The following is a 20,141-nucleotide window of genomic DNA, read 5'->3' as shown; positions in this document are numbered from 1 at the left end:
GGGATCCTAGACACGAGCCTTGACAGGTTTCTTGTTATTTTGTCTGGTTTTTTTTTTCCAGGTAAGGACTGACCCTGAGACCTTAAGTATATGCTAGATGAGCTATGAATACAGTTTTTGATCTATATACTAGCCCAACATTCTTCATAGGAAACAAAACAATCCTTATATTCATATGGAAGCACACGCAAATACTAGTTGCTACATCAATCTTGAGCAAAAAAGAAGAAAGCATTATAATACCTGGCCTCAAAATATACTACAAAGCAATTTGTAGGAACCAAACAGCGTCACAGTGAGAGCCATTTCTGGGTAAAAGACTACGGAGAGACTTGTCAAATATTTGCATATGGAGATAGTTACAAAAGTATCCAAAGCAATGTAGATCGTAATTTCAAAAATAAGGCCAGGAAACAGTGAAATGCCCATGCCAGCAGTATTGTGAATTCTGCCAAGTCACAACAGTAAGAATAACATACACACAAGAGGATGTGTCTTTGAAATAATATTGAGTGGGGGCTGGGAGACGGCTTAGTGGGAACAAGCTTCTGTGTAAGTGCGAGGACTTGAGTTCAGACCCCCAGCATCCAGGTGAAAACCTGGGACAGCATGGCAGGGCTGTGACCTGTGACCCCAGTGGTTGGGTGGGTGGGGGAGGGAGACAGGCAGATCCTAGGAGCTCAATGGCCTGCCAGTCTAGCCAAAATGGTGAGCTCCGGGTTCAGTGAGAGACAGTCTCAGAAAACAGGGGGGAGGGGCTGGAGGGCTGGCTCAGTCAGAAGAGCATCGCTGGCTGCCTCTAAGCTTGAGGATCTCAGTGTGAGGCCCAGGACTCACATGAGAAATCAACAAGCCAGGCGGTGGTGGCGCAGCTCTGTGAGTTCGAGGCCAGCCAAAGCAACACAGAAAAACCTTGACTCGAAAAAACAAAATAAATAAATAAATAAATAATAAAAAACAATCAACAAGGCATGAGGTTGTGATCCGAGTGTTTTGGGGAGGTGAAACAAGACAGATGATCCCTGGGGCTGGCTGGCCAGCTCGTCTAGCCTACTTGGTGAGTTCCAGAACAATGGGAAACACTATTTAAAAAAAAAAAGGCTGGATGGAAGCTGGAAAGTGGTGGTACACACCTTTTTTTGTTTGTTTGTTTTTGTTTTGTTTTTGAGACAGGGTTTCTCTGTGTAGTTTTGGTGCCTGTCCTGGATCTCGCTCTGTAGCCCAGGCTGGCCTCGAACTCACAGAGATCCACCTGCCTCTACCTCCTGAGTGCTGGATTAAAGGTACGCACCACCACCCCTGGCTGAATAAAATCTTGTTAATGTGACCCTAAACATCTAAAGGACTTAGCGCTTCTCTCTGCCGCCAGCCAATGACACGGGACTGGCTTCTATTGTTCCAATGACTGTCCTCAACAGCAGAGGCCAGGAAACATCTGTGTAGGAGCTGTCATTAGATGGAATCCGAGTTATTACCCAGAAACAATTTACATTCTCCACTATGTCCACCGGAGGAGGAAATACAAGGATGACAGTTATGCGTACGCAAATCCAGAACACTGCTCTACCCCAGCCAACACTCACAAAGAATATACACCATCAGAACATTCAGCACAGCCTTGGCCGACATTCACAAAGAGTACACACCATCAGAACATTCAGCACAGCCTCGGCTGACATTCGAGATTTCAATCAAGACTCATTCTGAGTCCTCTGCCCTGAAAAATGGTGACTATAAAGGAAGTACAGCTTGAGGCACTCAGGGATCTTACTCAGGTTTCCTTAGTCCCTCTCTTTAGGAGTCGTAATAGCAGTGATTTCATCATGCCCCAGACACCTCCTCGGCAGTTGGAGCCAGGCCTCAGCCACCACTCTGCAGGCCGCTGATTGCAGACGAGCGCCCTTCCCGTCCATTATCCCAGCGGTTGTCTAATGCATCTGAACCACAAAACAGGCCTTTGCCTCTCTCCTCAGCCCAGCTCCATCTTCATAAACGGCGAGAGACAGACAGGAGTCCCCAAAGGCACAAGACGGTTCCTCTCTGGGTAGTTTTCAGGGAAAAGGGAGGGGGAGTCTACGTGTTAATGGAGCCTCGAGGGTTCAAACAGTGGCTCCGTGGATGTGCAGCGCTCCCAGCCCGGATCAATCTGCCGGCCTGCAGTGACTGACGGGTGGGGTACTGTCTGAGCCGTGAGGAGTCCAGCTGAAGGGGTCAAGACTCTTCCCCCACCGTACTAAGCTGATACCTTATCAAGATAGTACCCACAGACTGACGCTTTTTACAACTCGCTGAGGTTTTGTGAATTTTCAACCTTTTGAAAGACTTCCCGATTCTACACTGGTCTCTTAGGTTTCAAAGGGGTTAAAAGAGAAATAGCAAAGTTAAAAGGGACAAGCTGGGCTGGAGGCACACAGCTCAGGGGGAGCAGGAGCCTTACAGTCTGGAGTAAGGTCTGAGCCCTTACTTCAAAAACAAAGGAGCCTTTAATCCCAGCACTCGGGAGGCAGAGGCAGGCAGATCTCTGTGAGTTCGAGGCCAGCCTGGGCTACAGAGCGAGATCCAGGACAGGGACCAAAACTACACAGAGAAACCCTATCTCAAAAAAACCAACCAACCAACCAACCAAATGAAAAGGTGACCAAGAAGGCTGATTACTGGGAGGGAAAATGGGAAATTTTTGTGATCCTCAAACTGGAAAATAAATCACCACATCTCAAGGAGAAAATCATGATTGGCAAAGGCAAGAAGACACCAGGTGGGCAGCGCACACGTTCAGGCGGAGGCCGGAGGGGGCCAAATCTTGAAATTTTATTTAAAATTTGCCCAGAGCACTTTTGAGCAGTATCTGGACTTCCATCAGCTGGAACGGTTTACGGAATCAAAAGGGCTGGTCTTAAATCCTGGGCGGGAGGCCATCCTCTGAACTCCCGCCCGACCGACCCGGGCAGTCCTGAGGGTGAAGGAGGGTCTCCGCTTCCTTTGGTACTGGTTTTCTACCACCTGGGGAATGAATTAAAGGCCGTGCTGGACCACGGACTCCGCAGCAGTCTCCTCCTCACCTGAAGCGGGACAAAGGCCCGTGACTGTGCCAGGGCATCCTGTGAACACAGCACCACTCTAAGGCGGTGTTCATGCACGCAGCTGCCGGCCGGGCGAGCACAGTCTTAGGGAAGAGGCAAAATACAGTCCATATGGCAGCAGAGTGTTTTGTTCTTGGAATTCTGTTCTCCAAGTGGCACGGTCACGAATACATAAGCAACCCCTTCCCCTGCTGCCCAGCAGCAGCGCACGGCCCCCAGGGGAAGCTGGTGGAGCACGTGCTCTGCAGAACAGCCATCGGGTCCCGCTGTGCAAACAGCCAGCTGCATCTACACTCCAGGTGGCAAGGTCTCCGGAGGCTTCAGGTGTGCGAGTGACATCCTGATTGTAAGAAAGGGTCCCTGGCCACCTCTGGCTTCGACAGGCTGCCATCTCTCACCACGACCGTCTGGGAGGCTGTGAAGGTTAATGGGATGAAACCTTGGCTGTCCGCGGAGAGGAGGATCCAGTGGGAATCTACAAAGTCAACACACACACAGCAACTCAGGCGATCGTGCAGTTCGAGGAGGATGAACGCCTAGCTGCAAACATGTCTGGCTCCCATTGTTAAGTCTGGCCCCCCAGCTGTGGCTGCACCACTGTAGCCCAAGGCCGGTGGCTTCGCTCACACGGGTGCTGCCGTCACAGATGGACACCGCCACACTGGGGCTAACTTTTTAAAAGTGAAATACTGTGGTTGATGGCAAACCTCATCATAAACCTCATCAGCTGACACTTTTCAGAAAACATGGAGATGGAAGAATGGAGTTGTACTTAGTTAGGGTCAGGTCACGTGGTAGCTCAGAAAGTGGGCGTCAACGACAATCCCCTCAGGTGGGTCACTCAAAACTAAGAACATAGTTTTCCTCAGGACTGACATTGATAATCAATTATTTTTATTTTACGTACACTGGTGTTTTGCCTGCATGTATGTCTGTATGAGGGCATCGGATCCTCTGGAACAGACAGTTACAGGAGTTACAGACAGTTGTGAGCTGCCATGTAGGTGCTGGGGATTGAACCGGGGTCCTCTGGAAGATCAGCCAGTGTTCTTAACCACTGAGTCATTTCCCCAGTCTGAGGACTGACATTTATCATATGGTGCAGTGTGATCCACCCTAACGAGGAATTTTTTATTCTATACATCAGTACCAACTGTAGCTACCCAAGGAGGGTGCGCGTTCACTGCCTGCTGCGGACAGACGATGGGATCCAACGCCCCCTTCTTGTCCCCTAGGCCACAGTGTGCCCATGGGGCACAGACATAGATGCAGGCAAAACACTCCCACATGTAAAATAAAAATGGGACCTGAGAGATGGCTCGGCAGTTAAGAACACTAGTTGTACTTCCAGTGAACCAGGGTTCAAGTCCCAGCACCTTCATGAGGACTAACAACTAACTGTCTGAAACATCAGCCACAGGGAATTTAATGCCCTCTTCTGGCCAAAATGGGTACTACATCCATCCTGTTCACAGATAAACATGCAGGCAAACACAAAAAAAAAAAAAAAAAAAAAAACCTAAAAATTTTAAAGTCAACTAAAAACTCATAAACAAGAAACTATGAGGAAGTAAAAGTGGTATGCCTCAGAAGTAATATTAACCTATCTGTTAAAAATGACCATTGCTGCCAGGCGCGGTAGTGGCGCACGCCTTTAATCCCAGCACTCAGGAGGGAGAGGCAGGTGGATCTCTGTGAATTCGAGGCCAGCAGGGCTACAGAGCAAGATCCAGGAAAGGCACCAAAGCTACACAGAGAAACCCTGTCTCAGAAGACAAACAAACAAAAAAATGACCATTGCAAAGCCATACTATAAATGTATCTGTCAAGACAGAAAAATGTTACAATGTTAAAAGGAAAAACAAAATGTCTTTATGTTCAATGTAGTGGTTGCTGTTAAAAAAAAAAATGAGCCAGGTGGTGGTGGTGGTGGCGGCCCACATCTTTAGTCTCAGCACTCGGGAGGCAGAGGCAGGTGGATCTCTGTGAGTTCCAGGACAGCCAAGGCTACACAGAGAAACCCTGTCTTGAAAAAAACAAACAAACAAAAAACCCCAAGGCCTGATAAAGCAACCATGTCCCACAAGGCTCTGGGTTCTAACCTACCATGCAGCATTTCCACGAGATAGAGGCCAAACATCTGCTGGACTGTGCTGAGCCGCAGCTTGCCATCGCAGAGAAGCACGGCTCTTTTTTCCGCAGGACCTACAGACGAGGGTTTCTTCAAGTGAAAGTGAGAACCGTTAATCGATGGTAAAAGTGACTCAATGACGTTTCTGAAGGACGACGTAGAGGGGCCAGGAGAGATGGAGCAACCTTGCCTCTGCCTCCTCAGTGCTAGGACCACAGCAGGGTGCTACCACACGTGGCTTCTGATTCTTGACAACTGTGCTCTGATTTCTACATGCATGCCATGGAACATGCATGCCCACCTCACACATACACATCAGATACAAACACACAGTAAAATAGATAAAAGTTACTATCTGCACATTACTCCTGATTATTAATTGAAATAGTGTCTCATAAGTACTTGGCGATAATCCCAGCACTCGGGAGGCAGAGCCAGGTGGATCTCTGTGAGTTCGAGGCCAGCCTGGGCTACCAAGTGAGTTCCAGGAAAGGCGCAAAGCTACACAGAGAAACCCTGTCTCGAAAAACCAAAAAAAAAAAAATAAAAAAAAAAAAAATAAGTACTTGGCGAACAGTGTTACTATGGAACTGGACAGCTGGTTTGTGGACTAAGTCAGACTCAGACAACTATTATACCTTCTCTCGTATATGGAATCTGGAGGAGGAAGACAGAAGGGGGTTGTCACAGGGAACATAATGGGGTCAGGGAATGGGGGGGAAGAGGGGTGAATTCAATGAAGGCTTAAAATAAGTCATAATGAAACACATTATTTTGTACAATTAATATGTGCCAATGGAAGTGTTTTAAAGCAGTCACGTGTCTAACATGCTCTGCTGTTAAAAAGAATCATCAGCACTCTTTTTTTGAGTCTCAAACTCACACCGTGATGACCTTGAACATACGGAATTTCACCGCACAGGCTGGTTATCCCTTATCTGAAATGCCTGAGAACAGAAGTACTTCCAAGTTGGGAATGCTCACGTGTAATCACACATCTAAACATGAAATCATTTATGTTCCATATGCACCCTAATAAAAAGTAACAATTCTTGTTTGAGATAGGGTCTAATTCGGCTCATGCTCCTGGCCCCAAACTTCTGGGCTCAAGTGACCCCTGTACCACAACATCCTCAGCAACAGGAACTAACACGCAGGAGAAATGTACCCCACTTTAGAAATATACCCCACTTTCTAAACATAGTATGTTCACTTCCTTTGTGATGCAGAATCATCATGTACCCAGGTTGGCTTGGATTCCCCGGTGCCTCCGCCTCCAGAGCCTTGAGATTAGACACGCCCAGCCACGCCCAGCTCTGCAGGTAATTTCAACAAGACTGTTATTTTATTTGTATTCTCTGTTTGTGAGGGAGGATCTCCTGTAGCCTAGCCTGTCATCAGGCCAGGAGGTAGCCCAGGTTAACACCAAACTCCCCATCTTCCTGGGTAGTGGTGGTGCACAACTTTAAGCCCAGCACTCCCGGGAGGCAGAGGCAGGTGGATCTCTGTGAGTTCGAGGCCAGCCTGGTCTCCAAAGCGAGTTCCAGGAAAGGCGCAAAGCCACACAGAGAAACCCTGTCTCGAAAAAACAAACAAACAAAACAAAACCCAAAAAACTCCCCATCTTCCTAATTCCCCCTCCTGAGTGCTGGGATTACAGCCAGGGGCCCCGAGGCCTGCTGTGCACCTGGATTTGGGCTATGATCAATCACAAGAAGTCAGGTGTGGACTTTTACACCTGAATGGCAGAGTTTTGAAGTTTAGGGCACTTCAGACTTCAGATATTTAGATTGGGGATACTCAATCTGTTTAGTTTTTTCTGTTTGTTTAATCATTATAATTTTCTTTTTTTTTTTTTTAGATTTATTTTTGTGTGTGTGTGTGTTCTGCTGCACACATGTCTACACACCACATGTACACCTAGTACCAGAAGAGGTCAGAAAAGGGCATTATCCCCTGGCACTGGGGTTACAGGTGGTAGGAACCACACTCTAGTTCTCTAGAAGAGCAGTGCATGGTTTTCCTTTTTTTGTTTTTAAGGTAGGGGTGTGTAGGTGTAGGGGTGTGTGTGTGTGTGTGTGTGTGTGTGTGTGTGTGTGTGTGTGTTTAGACAGGGTCTCTTTATGTAGCCCTGGCTATCCTGGAACTCACTATGTTGACCAGGCTGGCCTCCAACTCACAGAGATCCTCCTGCCTCTGCCTCCCGAGTGCTGGAACTAAAGGTGTACGCCACCATGTCCAGCCTAGTCCATGCTCTTAACCACTAAATAAATACCAAAAAACATTACCCAATGACATTAGCTGGGCAACTCCCCTCAAAAGGTAGAGTGCCGCCTTAGCACACACGAGCTCCCGAGTTGCTTCCCCAGCACAGCATAAAACCAGGTGTGGGGTGCACACCTGTGATCCAGCCCTTCTGAGAAGGCAGAAGATAAGAAACTCTGTGGAGATGGCCGAGTCAGTAAATTATCTGCCGCAAAAGCACAAGAACCTGAGCTTGAATTCCCAGCACACATGTTAAAAAAAAAAAAAAAAAAAAAGCAGGGTACATGCTGGCTGGGTGGATACAGGCAACTCTCAGAACTCAATGGCCAAGTCCATGAGACTTGGGTTCAGTGAGAAACCTGGTCTCAAAACGTACAGTGGAAAGCAATCTAGGAAGACACGTGATGTCAGCTTTGTGCTTCCCAACACACGTGTATACCCTCCACCTGCACATGCACACAACTCACATGAACACATGCATACACCACACACAAGAAGTTCAAGGTCGGCCGGGCGGTGGTGGCGCACGCCTTTAATCCCAGCACCCGGGAGGCAGAGCCAGGCGGATCTCTGTGAGTTCGAGGCCAGCCTGGGCTACCAAGTGAGCTCCAGGAAAGGCGCAAAGCTACACAGAGAAACCCTGTCTCGAAAAACCAAAAAAAAAAAAAAAAAAAAAAAAAAAGTTCAAGGTCATCCCTGAGAGGCTAGCCTGAGCTACATAGGATCCGATTTTAAAAACAACAACAAAAAATGGTAGAAACACGCTCTTCAAATTTGCACTTCACTTCTGGGAACTAATGCAACAAAAATAAAGATACTAAACCAAATGAACAAATATACTAGTTTGGCCTTACTTGAGGTACACGCATACTCAGCTTGAGGTATAGAGCACCCCATGACTTCACTCTGTAAGACAGTGACAAAGCACCCCACCATACTGTATGTATATCTGTACACAAGGATCTGTGTTTGATTTTATATGTGTAGAGGCTAGCGGGAGAGGATCACATTGGGCACCGGTTAAAGGAAGTGGTGGACAGGGTGGAGCAGAGCCAGACTCGATGTGAAAAGAAGTGTCCGGTATAAAAAACATGGAGATGGGCCAGGCAGTGGCGGCATGAGCCTTTAATCCCAGCACTGGGGAGGCAAAGGCAGGCGGATCTCTGAGCGGATCTCTGAGTTCGAGGCCAGTCTGGTCTACAGAGTGAGTTCCAGGATAGCCAGGGCTACACAGAGAAACCTTTTCTCAAAAATACAAACCACCACCACCACAAAAAAACCATGGTGATGTACTTGCATGGGCATGTGTAGGGATGCACTCAAAGCATTTTAAATGACCACACACACACACACACACACACACACACACACACACACTGAAAAGGTTTTCACAATGGAATGACACAATTAAACCTATTTTTTTTTCCTAAATATAAATCACCAGAGCGCACTCTTTCATTTCCACAGCAGGGATGTGATAAAATCACGCTGAACCCTGGTGTGTGCACTTTTGGTGGGTTAACATCCGACTAGGTGCGCAAAGGCAGGCAAGCTTGCCTGTAACCCAGCATGCGCAGGTCACCGAGCTGTACTCGGAGCCCCCTCCTTACCAATGTTTCTGGCAAGACCCACTGGATTCAAGAGCTTCTGGCATAGTGGAAGTTCCTCAAGGGAGACGTTACCTGGTAAACGAGGTGAACATAGGGAGGATCCTGAGAGAGGGGATACACTGGAGAGAACCGCTTCTCCTTCTGTAGAGAGTCCATGAGTTCAAAGAGACTCTGCTGCATTCCGACCAGGTGCCGAGATAAGACGGCCAGCTCCCTGGAGAGCGGGCAGGTTTCCTTCTCTTCCCCTAAGTTCTGTCTTGGAGGTAAATTCGGTTCTGGGGTGCTGGTGTGGTCTGGGGTCCAGCTGGGTCTAGGCAAGGCTGGCCAAAGCCAGGAGGGCCTGAGAAGGGTTTCCTGTACAATGGAATCCCTGGGTGGAGGGGACGAGGGGCTTTCAACCTCTTGAATAAGGGCTCTGCCAGACCTCCCACTCTGAGCCAGACTGGCGTCCGCTGTCAGCAAGAGTCCTTGTCTCAAGCCCAGGGAGAGGGTCTCAACCATCTGCTCTCTGTCTGCTTTCTCCAATTGAGCGTTGAAGGCAGAGTAAGCACCCTGACTTTCAGCAGGCGTTCCAGAAGATTCTCTTCCCAAAGTTACCTCTCTGACTATCAGGCAAACGGAATACTGGTCAGATTCTGAAGAAGGAAGGAACACGGCTTCGGTGGGCTTTGGTTTCCCTACAGAAATTAGTAACAATCTGTCTGTCAGGAAGCAGAGGCCTTTGGGTCTCTCGTTACTCTCTAACTGAATTTGCTGGATGGTGGGCATAGAAGACGGGGTGACAGAATAGACCAGAATGACGTTGCATGTGTTGGCGGCCACGGCCACCAGCTGCGCTTTCAAGTTAAATGCGATGAGATCAGGAACCAGGATGCCCGGGATGGCAACCTTTTTTGTCATGGTGATGGCTTTCTTAAAGGTGACCAGGACCAGATGGGAAGAGTCCTGGCCGGTTCCTGTCAAGTAGTCCCTTTCTCTTACACAAATAAGAGGACCCTCCTCGGCGCCTGATCGGTTGAAATGTATGCGAGTCAGATCCAGGGGATCGGAAAAGGGAGACACTGTCGCTCCAGAACTCCCCTCCCCGGGGGGCGTTTCACCCACAGGCTGAGCGCGCACACCGGCATCTCTCCCACCGGGCGGAGCGTCAAAGGCTTCAGACGCGTTTAAGCTACAAAGCTTGTGGAGCGGAAGCTCGGTGGCTATGGCCACCTGAGAGTCCACGGTGGCCGTGATGGAGCGGATGGGGCGGTTCACGTCCAACACCGGGCAGAAGGCGCAGCTGTGGAGGGACTTCTGAGCACTGTCCCATGTGTACGAGTGAAGGCTGCTGTCGATCGCCACCACCAGCCTCTGGCCGTCCAGGGTCCAACACGCACAGTAAATTCGGCCCCTGGTGTTGATGTCCACTTTGACTCTGGAGCCGTCGCTGTGAACGTCGGGAAAAATGGAAGCATCCTGTGCTGTCAACACAGCCAGGACAGCATCTTTCGGGTGCCACACGCAGCCCTGGGGAAGGAGAGGGAGGGACTCTCTGATTTCGGAGGTCTGAGACATCTGCCATTTGCTTGATCCCGAGGTGCTGGGACGCAGCTGCCACACAGCGACGTGTTTCTTATGCTGGATGGCGAGCAGAGTGGGTCCGGGAGCTGCGCTGAGCGGGGCCCAGGAAAGACCACAGACGTAGTCAAATTTCCCGAGGACTTGGGAGTCCCCAAACTTGGCCTCTCCGTTATGAAGCTGTAAACCCGTCAGGACTACCCGGTTCCCGTCCGTCCAGGCGAGGCCGTGGGTTGGATGCACCGCCTGATTCAGCGAGTTCAGTCCGGTCCTAAGCAGTTTTCCGTTTCCCAGCTCCATCCTTTCTGACAAAGGCTATCTGAAACCGTTAAGAAGGAAGGTTACACACGGGTCGAGCGGTGCACAGGAGGCTGAGGCAGGAGGATTGCAGTGAGTGTAAGACCAACCTGGATCACACAAGGAGTTCCAGGCCAGCTAGTTCTGCAGAGCGGGGTCCTGTCACAAAAGAGAGGGGGAGGGGGAAGGAAAGTTATACCCCGAAAGAATAATCAAGCAAATGCACAAGTTAGATTTTACAATAGGCTGGGACCCTTCACAGGTTAATGCTGTTGGGACACAGAAGAGCAACTTACAAATTAAGAGACTACTATGCCAAAGCAAGCATAATGAGCAAGGACAGGAAATAAAACTTCCTATCAAGAAACGAGTGTTTTGGGGGAGGGGAAAAAGGAATATTTTTAGACCTGGAGAAATCTGAATATGGAATGGATATAAGATATTGATCTGGAGACGTAGCTCAATGACAGAGCACGTATTTAGCAGGTGTGAAGCTATAGCTTAAAACCCTGGTATGGCACAAAAAATAGTTAATGTGTAGAACTGTTAAAAATACAGCAAAATTGCCCACTGTGGTGGGGCACACCTTTAACCCCAGGTCTACATTGTTATAGGCCAGCCTGTAACATAGTGAGACCCTGGTTCAAAACACACATATACACACACCCATTGAATTTAGAGTCAGAATTTATCCTGGTAATTATAGCTTTTTATTTTCTTCCCCTTCATTTCTCTATTTTCAATTTTTTTGGATATATTTATCTTCTATATATGAGCATTTGCCTGCATGTACGTACATGTACTCTGTGTGTGTGTGTGTGTGTGTGTGTGTGTGTGCCTAGTGCCTGAGGGAGGCCAAGTGGTATCAGATCCCTTGGACCCGGAGCTACAGAGAGTTATAAACCATGTGGATGATGGAACCAAACCCGGGTCCTCTGTAAGAGCAACAAGTGCTGTAAACCAAACATTCTCTTCAGAACCCTTTTTAATTTCTTTTTTTTTTTTGGGGGGGGGGGGTTGAGACAGGGTCTCGCTGTGTAGCCTTGGCTGCCCTAGAACTTGCTTTGTAGATCAGGCTGGCCTTAAGCTAACAGAGAGCGGTCTGCCTCTGCCTCCCGAGTGTGACCACCATCCGTCTCTTTTAATTCTTTAAAAGCCTCTATTGATCTCAGTTTATGCATGTGCGCATGCGCTCACGTGCGCAAAGGTCACAGGACAACTAGGTGAGGCCACTCTTTCCTTCTACTATGTGGGTTCCGAGGATCAAACTCAGATCTTCAGGCTTAGTAGCATGCCTTTACCCACCGAGCCATCCTGCCAGTCCCTATCTTTCATTCACTGCTTTTCAGACAGAGCCCACACCGACCTGGAGCTCACCGCGGAGCCACGCTGGCTGGCCTCAAACTCTTGGGGATCCTGCTACCTCAGTCTTCCAAGCACTGGGGCTACAGGTGTGAGCACCGTATCCAGTTACTGATGGTACTTACAAGTTAGAAAATTTTTCATTAAGAATTAAAAGTCAGCTGGGCGTTGGTGGCGCACGCCTTTAATCCCAGCACTCGGGAGGCAGAGCCAGGAGGATCTCTGTGAGTTCGAGGCTAGCCTGGGCTACCAAGTGAGCTCCAGGAAAGGCGCAAAGCTACACAGAGAAACCCTGTCTCGAAAAACCAAAAAACAAAACAAAAAAAAAAAAAAAAAAAAGAATTAAAAGTCAAGGAAAGTCTATTATCTAATTCCCACTCATCCCTTCAGGTCAAATCAATGATATCCACACTTCTGGTTTTATTAGCACTTACTTCCTCTACTTTTTAAAAATGGCTGTTGCCTCATTGCTGAAATGATACTCAAAAATCACTGTTTGATTTCTCCGTGACACCCACACAGCACTAATTTTCAGGGCACTTCTACCTTCTCGGTTGGGTTTGCCCTTGCAGTAATTCTTTACAGTAATGCAGAGCATCAACTTTCACACTGAGTATCATCTGCTCACACCCAGGTACTTACTAAAGAAGTACATTACATAAAGAGTCTCAGTTCTTAGACAGAGGGTGGCACATGCCTTTAGTCCCAGCACTTGGCAGGTAAAGGCAAGTGGATCTCTTGAGTTCAAGGCCACCCTGATCTGCAAAACGAGTTCCAGGACAGCCAGAGCTACATAGAGAAACCCTGTCTTAGAAAAAAAAAAAAAAAAGAGTTTCAATTTTTTTTTTTTTTTTGGGGGGGGGTTATCGAGACAGGGTTTCTCTGTGTAGCTTTGCGCCTTTCCTGGAACTCACTTGGTAGCCCAGGCTGGCCTCGAACTCACAGAGATCCACCTGGCTCTGCCTCCCGAGTGCTGGGATTAAAGGCGTGCGCCACCACCACCCGGCTGGCACACTCCTTTAATCCAACATGCAGGAGGCTGAGGTTCGAGGCCAGCCTGGTCTACAGCTACAGAGCAAATTCCAGGACAGTCAGGGATGAAAGGAATTAACAGAGATGGCTGGCAGTGGTGGGTGTACAACACTATGGGTGTACTTAATACCAATGCATACTTAACATGGTTAGGATAACAGATCTGTGTATTTTACCACACGCACAAACTGGATTCAAAGCAGGAGCAGAGGGAACAGAAAGAGAGCTCAGTGGTTAAGGGCAGTTGCTGCTCTTCTGGAGGACTCAGGTTCAATTCCCAACACCCACCTTGTAGCTCACAACCATCTGTAGCTCCAGCCCCAGGGGTCCAATGCCCTCTTCTGGTCTCTTTTGGGCACTTGTATTCAAACTGTGCCCATGTATGTACACTCCCAACCCTCCCCACCCTCTCCCCCAACAAATAAATCTTGCAAAATAATAATAATAATAACCAGGCTCTTGAAATGAGCAGAAATCAACTGAGACTGGGTAGGAAAAAAAGGGGAGTCATCTACTAGCCCCTTTTTGCTTGTATTTATGTGTGTGTCCTGGGGATTGAACTCAGGCACTCAGGGTTGGCAGTAGGTGCCTTTACCCACTGATCCCTGTCATCAGCCCTAGTTTTTTGTTTGTTCTGAGACAGGATCTTACCTCTTGTGTAACCCCAGCTAGCCTGAAACTCACTATGTTGCCAAGGCTCGCTTTGAACTCTCTGAAATCATCCTGCATCGGCTTCCCGAATGCTGAGGTTACATCACACCCAGATGTGAGGTGATCATCACACCCAGAAAGAAGTTTTCAAGGCTTTCAAACTCACATCTCATCGTTAAGTTAGAATGAAGAGAAAGCAAAAATAATCCTTCAATTCCTATTAGTCACCAATACCGTGGTGTCCTTTTTCTAAATCTTTGCTGCCTTTTGAGACACCGACGTCCAGATCAGCAACTGCAACTCCCAGGCTACAGGCAGCGGTTAGGCCACAGGGGCCATAGCCGGAGGGAACTTTGTTCCCTCAGGCTCCGACTCTTTCAAAGCTACGAAGGGAACTTAACTAAACCTCTGTCCCTCTAAAGAACTCAAGATTCAAAGGTTCAGGTGGAACTCGGCTCTTCAGAGAGGCTGAATAACAAATAACTCACCTCCTCTCCTGGCTCCAAAAAGCTTCTCCTCGCCCCCACTTAAAAGCTCTTCTCCACCTGGCTCCTCCCTACCACTTCCTGTCAGCTGTTGCTGACGCAGCCACCTGGCCACAGGTGAATTTTATTTAATCACACACATTTTTCCGCCAGGCGGTGGTGGCGCACGCCTTTAGTCCCAGCACTGGGGAGGCGGAGGCAGAGGCAGGCGGATCTTTGTGAGTTCGAGGCCAGCCTGGTCTCCAAAGCAAGTTCCAGGAAAGATGCAAAACTACACAGAGAAACCCTGTCTCGAAAAACCAAAAAAAAAAAAAAATACAAACATCTCTCCATCATTAAACAAACATTCCAGAGCATAAACAAAATAACACAGCTTCCCAGAGTTAAACAAATGTAACAAAAACAAAAGTAACACACCTCTAAAATAATATTTTACAACAATACAGTTTTAGTTTTGTTTTTTCCCATGGTACTGGGCATCAAACCCAGGGCCTTGTGCATGCTACCAAGTGCTCTTCTACCCCAGCCCCATCATTAGGTTATACTAGAACTTTATGACCTTCAATTTTGATACTAAAACTGTGAGTAGTCTGTGAGATGTAAAATGCAGGAAAGTAGGCAGGTATACATGGTGAATTCAAGGTTCAAGGCTAGCCCGGGCCACACAGTGAGAACCTGTCTCAAACAAATGAAGAAAATCAGGGAAACACTGGCATCAAATACGTAAAAACTGACCTGAGTTCTATGAACTCAACCCAGAGATGACCTGGACTGCGGGCTAATTAGGGGAGAGGAAAGGATCAAGGTGGCTGGTATGTACCACTGCATGATGCCGACTGGACAGGAGTCAATACAACTCTTCACTACCTTATGAAAGAGAGAGAGAATAATTTTTTTTTTTTGAGAGGTCTTTCTATTATATAGCTCTGGATGTCCTGGAACTTGCTTTGTAGCCCAGGCTGGCCTTGAACTCACAGAGATCCTCTTGCCTCTGCCTCCTGAGTGCTGGGATTAAAGGCACGCGCCAGCATGCTGAGTGGGAGAATAACTTTTATTTTAGATAATAAAGCTGAAAGCTCCAAAAAGTTAAAAAAATTTACAACAAAATAAACTCCGGATGAGTTAAAGGCCTAAATGAATAAAACAATGAATAGCAAGTCTACAAAATATAAGACTATTTTACATCTAAATATAAGTCCGCCACATCTAAAAATGTTCACACCAGCAAAATCTGCAAAAGGAAAAGGCCAGTGAAAGTATGGAGTTCAGAAGAGCATTTGCCTGCGACGTTCCAGCAAAGCAAACAAGCAAATTAAGTTTTTAGCTAAGCATCGAGGTGCAGGTCCATATTCTCAGTGCCTTGGAGTGGGAGGCAGGAGGATCAGGAGTTAAGGGGCATCCTTAGGGACACAGCAAGTGCAAGGCCAGCCTGGGCTACATAAGACCCAGTCTCAACAAAAGAAACTAGAACAGGAAGTGCAGGCCTTGAAGGGATGATCTGTGAGAGAGGGCTTGCCCAGCATGTGTGAAGTCTAAAAGAAAAAAATGAGTATGTCAATACGGAACAGATTAGGCCGTTGGTTTTAAACCTGTAGATCTTGACACCTTTGAGAAACCTGTATCTCCAAAAATATTTACATTATGATGCATAACAGTAGCAAAATTGCAGTTATGAAGTAGCAACAAAAATAATGTTATGGTCAGGGTCACACAACATGAGGAACTGTATTGAAGGGTGGCAGCATTAGGAAGGTGGAGGACCACTGTGTTAGGCAATCGGAGGCAGGGGTGTTGCCCACCTGTGTGGGCCCAGATGCTCAAGGGGCCGAGCCAGGAGACCACCTAAGCCCATAAGTCTGAGCCCTGCGTGGATAAGATCTCAAAAAGGAGGAAAAGGAACTTCCGTGAGTGGGAAATCGCAAAGAGCAGAATTCATATGGTAACCCATCTAATACATGCTATTTAGGAAAAATATGCACCATGATATGTCTATTCATGCATGTATGTTTCCATAAAGACTCAGGAAAAGATCAGGATGATATGTAAACTGTTCACAGTAGATACTGAGATAGGGTGGCATATGAGACGAAGTGGGACCCTTCAACTTCTTTATGTAGGGGGAATGTTTTTTTTTAAATAATCGTGTACTCATGAAATAATCAAATTACCTTCTTGTAGTCATAAAATAGTAATATATAAAAATATACTTATTTCATAAAGAATTTTAAGACTTAAAAAAAATCTTAGCTTTTAAATAGTCAAAGAATAGCAACCACCTTTTAGTTCACCACTGAAGGTGGAACCCAGGACCTTGTACGTTCGAGGCAATTGCTCTACCTGTGGACTATATCCCACGCCCACCAGCGGGCGGGTTCCCAACCAGGGATCAGTGAAGATGTGCTGGGGTCGGGGTAGAGTGCACACCCCTTCCTTCAGCACTCTGGCCGGGCTCCTGTCCCAGCCCCTTCTGTAAGGAGGCGCTCACAAAGCTCCTATTGCTGTTCCAGTCTTCACCCCTAATAGATACTGCTCAATTTTATGATTGGTAAAGTGCCAAAGAAGGAACGCTGAAGTTGTCTTCAGACTCTATCCAAAGAAATAGATTCCCTACCATACAACCCGGCCATCGGTGATGAACTTATCTGTAAACTTTATCCTCTTACAGCTTCATGTCTGTTCTTAGGATCCTGGACTAAGGAGGAATGCTCTGCTCTGCGTTTATACATGATGTCAGGGGAAGTGACTCCACAGTGGCTTCCAAAACGGAGATGAGTCCCTTGTCGTTACTAACGGTGAAAACTGGAACCTCTGTTCGACTGGTCTATAACGTGGTTCTCCTCTGGCAACTACTTATGTCCTTTTAAAATTAAGAGTTTTATTGATAAATAACACGTGATACATTTTCCTGGGCAGAAAACTTCCTAATGGGCCAACTAAATAAAAAACAATTTAGATGACGTATTTTAAGTCACCGACTTGGGTCTAACATCGTTGATAGTGTGTGTGGACACAGTAACACAGGCCATGGAAAGACAGGTGTTGTAATAGAAGGCTTTTAGATGAGTAATTAGTGCATCTTCCTTTAAGAAGAAAGTTGGCATAAAACTAACCATCACAAACATCTGCTCTATTTCCTTTTCCTGAACTTAACACAGGATCTCTTCATCATCTCTTCCTCTTCATCATGGGAAATGGAGAGACACCATTTTCACTCCAGTCTTTTCTTTTCGAAGAATTGGGGTGTTATGTGTTGTTAGACAGAATTATTATTATTATTATTATTATTATTATTATTATTATTATTTTGGTTTTGGGTTTTTTGTTTGTTTTTTATTTTTGGTTTTTTGAGACAGGGTTTCTCTGTGTAGTTTTGGTGCCTGTTCTAGATCTTGCTCGGTAGACTAGGCTGGCCTCAAACTCACAGAGATCCACCTGGCTCTGCCTCCTGAGTGCTGGGATTAAAAGCGTGTGCCACCACTGCCCAGCTGGTTTTGTTTACATCACTTTTCTCTTCTATTCACAAACTTGATGACTGGACACACATCTTCTGCATAAAAAAAAAAATCCTTCTGGACTTGAGGATGTGGGTCGTTGGTAGAGTTTCAGCCTCGAATGCTCAAAACCCTGGGTCCAATCCCTAGCACCCTCCCCCAAAATTAAAAATAATAAAGTTCTTTCAAAAGGTATTGACAAGACATTAAGGGCTTGTATTATTTGCTACAAATATATCCGTGTAACTTGGATCTCCTTCTCCTAAAGGAGGCAGAGGCAGTTTGAGGCCAGCCTGGTTTATATAGTGATTTCCAGGCCAGTCAGAGTTAGGTAGGGAGATCATGTCCCCAAAAGGGGGTGGGGGCATGAAAGAGTCTGAATGCCACAATACTAAAGTGAACAAAGAGTCAGCAAAATGGCTCAGCAGGTAAAAGCGTTTGCCTCTAAAGCCTGATGGCCTGAGTTCAAGTCCTGCCTTCCACAAAGTGCCAGGGGAAAAAACAACACACAAAAGCCATCCTATCACTTTCAACACAACTGCCATGGTCCCTGTGCCCTCCAACACCACCCCCACCCCCAACCCCATCAATAATTCTCTAGCCGATGCAAACACAATGATATCAGATAGGACATGAGTGGTGAAAAATACTTAAGGGACAGCATGACAACGCTCAGCTTGGGAAACAGCTGAACCATTAAGCAGAGATGCTTCAAAGATGAGGAAGGTGTGCAGTGTGCAGTGTACTTATTTTTGATACAGTCTCATGTATCCCTATCCTCCTGCCCGAGTGTTTAGATTACTACTAAGGGGCAGGATTTATGAGGTGCCGAGGATGTATGATGGCTCCAAGGTAGCAATGATGGATCTTAGGCATCCCTAAGGGAAGGATTTGGGGGTCACTGACATAAGGTTAGTAAAGCCCATTTAAGAATCTCGTCGAGCCGGGCGGTGGTGGCGCACGCCTTTAATCCCAGCACTCGGGAGGCAGAGACAGGCGGATCGCTGTGAGTTCGAGGCCAGCCTGGGCTACCAAGTGAGCTCCAGGAAAGGCGCAAAACTATGCAGAGAAACCCTGTCTCGAAAAACCAAAAAAAAAAAAAAAAAGAATCTCGTCATTAAAAACGAAACAACAATAAAACTGAAAGCCAGCAAGATGGCCCAGCAGTTAATAGGGGCTTGTGCACAAGCCTGCTACCTGAGTTCAATCCCGGGATCCCATGGAGCGGCAGGACAGAACCAATTCACAAAAGTCGTCCTATGAAATCCAACTCTACCCCAAAGCACGTGCATGTGCATGCACAAATGCTGAGGCACACACACTGCCTAGAGTCTGAGGTCAGTCTGAACAAGGAATTTCAGACTAGGACAGGCTGCAAAACGATATGGCTATCGTCTCAAATAAAAAAAAGCCCAAGCCAGACCAAAACAGAACAACAACAACAAAAACCTCTTCTGCCTCCTCAAAAGGATGAGAGAAGTGGGACAGAGACAACGTTCTGGCTACGCCTTAACTGATTAACCGGTTACAGAACCTTCTGCAATTAACAAAAAGCTCAGCTACTGAGATTTGTGATAAAACTTCTCAGTTCGGTTTTCTGAGACACCTCAAAGTCCGTAGACTTTATTATAAATAAGGGTTTTTCTGTGCAGTTCTGGCACCTTTCCTGGATCTCGCTCTGTAGCCCAGGCTGGCCTCGAACTCACAGAGACCCGCCTGCCTCTGCCTCCCGAGTGCTGGGATTAAAGGCGTGCGCCACCGCCGCCCGGCAAGCCTATATTCTTTAGGTTATATTACCAGAAGTATCATTCGTGAGTCCCAAAGGATACACTCACTTGTTTTACCACACCAGCCCGGTCCTCAACCTACTGCCCCGTACACACCGTCGCCTGGAACTCAACTCCGCCCCACGCCTGCATCCCTGAGCTCCAGTGCCTCCACCTCCCTGCCCAGCCCCAGCCTCCCTACACCCGCCAGGCCTGGCCGCAAAAGACACGAAATACCTTGGTCTCTTGGCCTCCCCGCCCCACACATAAAAATCCCGGGGGCCGCTCACGTCACAGGACCGCGGATCAGAAGTCCCGGGCAACGAACGGAAGGCTCGGCCCTCGGTGCTGGGCAATGCCTCTTTACTATTGGCTATTGCGTGCGTCACGTTAGCGGCGGGTCCTTCCACT

At 47.3% G+C, this 20,141-nt stretch overlaps 1 protein-coding gene across 4 annotated transcripts; it reads right to left on the bottom strand.

The window, feature by feature from the left end:
- Nucleotides 1–2,771: 2,771 nt before the first annotated feature.
- On the bottom strand, nt 2,772–20,093 carry Wdcp (WD repeat and coiled coil containing). Of its 4 annotated transcripts, none has more exons than XM_015999993.3 (5): nt 19,968–20,093; nt 11,054–11,102; nt 9,159–10,965; nt 5,187–5,301; nt 2,772–3,555 (listed from the first exon to the last, which is right to left on the bottom strand). In XM_015999993.3, the coding sequence occupies exons 3-5, from the start codon at nt 10,944–10,946 to the stop codon at nt 3,401–3,403; spliced, it is 2,058 nt and encodes a 685-aa protein (XP_015855479.1). In that variant the 5' UTR covers nt 10,947–10,965; nt 11,054–11,102; nt 19,968–20,093; the 3' UTR covers nt 2,772–3,400. The 4 variants fall into 4 exon arrangements, with proteins under 4 accessions (XP_015855479.1, XP_076415394.1, XP_006981521.1 ...); XM_076559279.1 differs by lacking the exon at nt 19,968–20,093 and adding an exon at nt 14,477–14,733; XM_006981459.4 differs by lacking the exon at nt 11,054–11,102 and having other exon boundaries at nt 19,968–20,089.
- Nucleotides 20,094–20,141: the final 48 nt, after the last annotated feature.

The sequence above is a fragment of the Peromyscus maniculatus genome, chromosome 22 (genome assembly GCF_049852395.1).
Source record: "Peromyscus maniculatus bairdii isolate BWxNUB_F1_BW_parent chromosome 22, HU_Pman_BW_mat_3.1, whole genome shotgun sequence".
In the NCBI taxonomy this organism is placed as follows: Eukaryota; Metazoa; Chordata; class Mammalia; order Rodentia; family Cricetidae; genus Peromyscus; species Peromyscus maniculatus.
The sequence above is the reverse complement of the archived record's forward strand: the minus strand, read 5'-3'. Positions and strand labels throughout refer to the sequence as shown.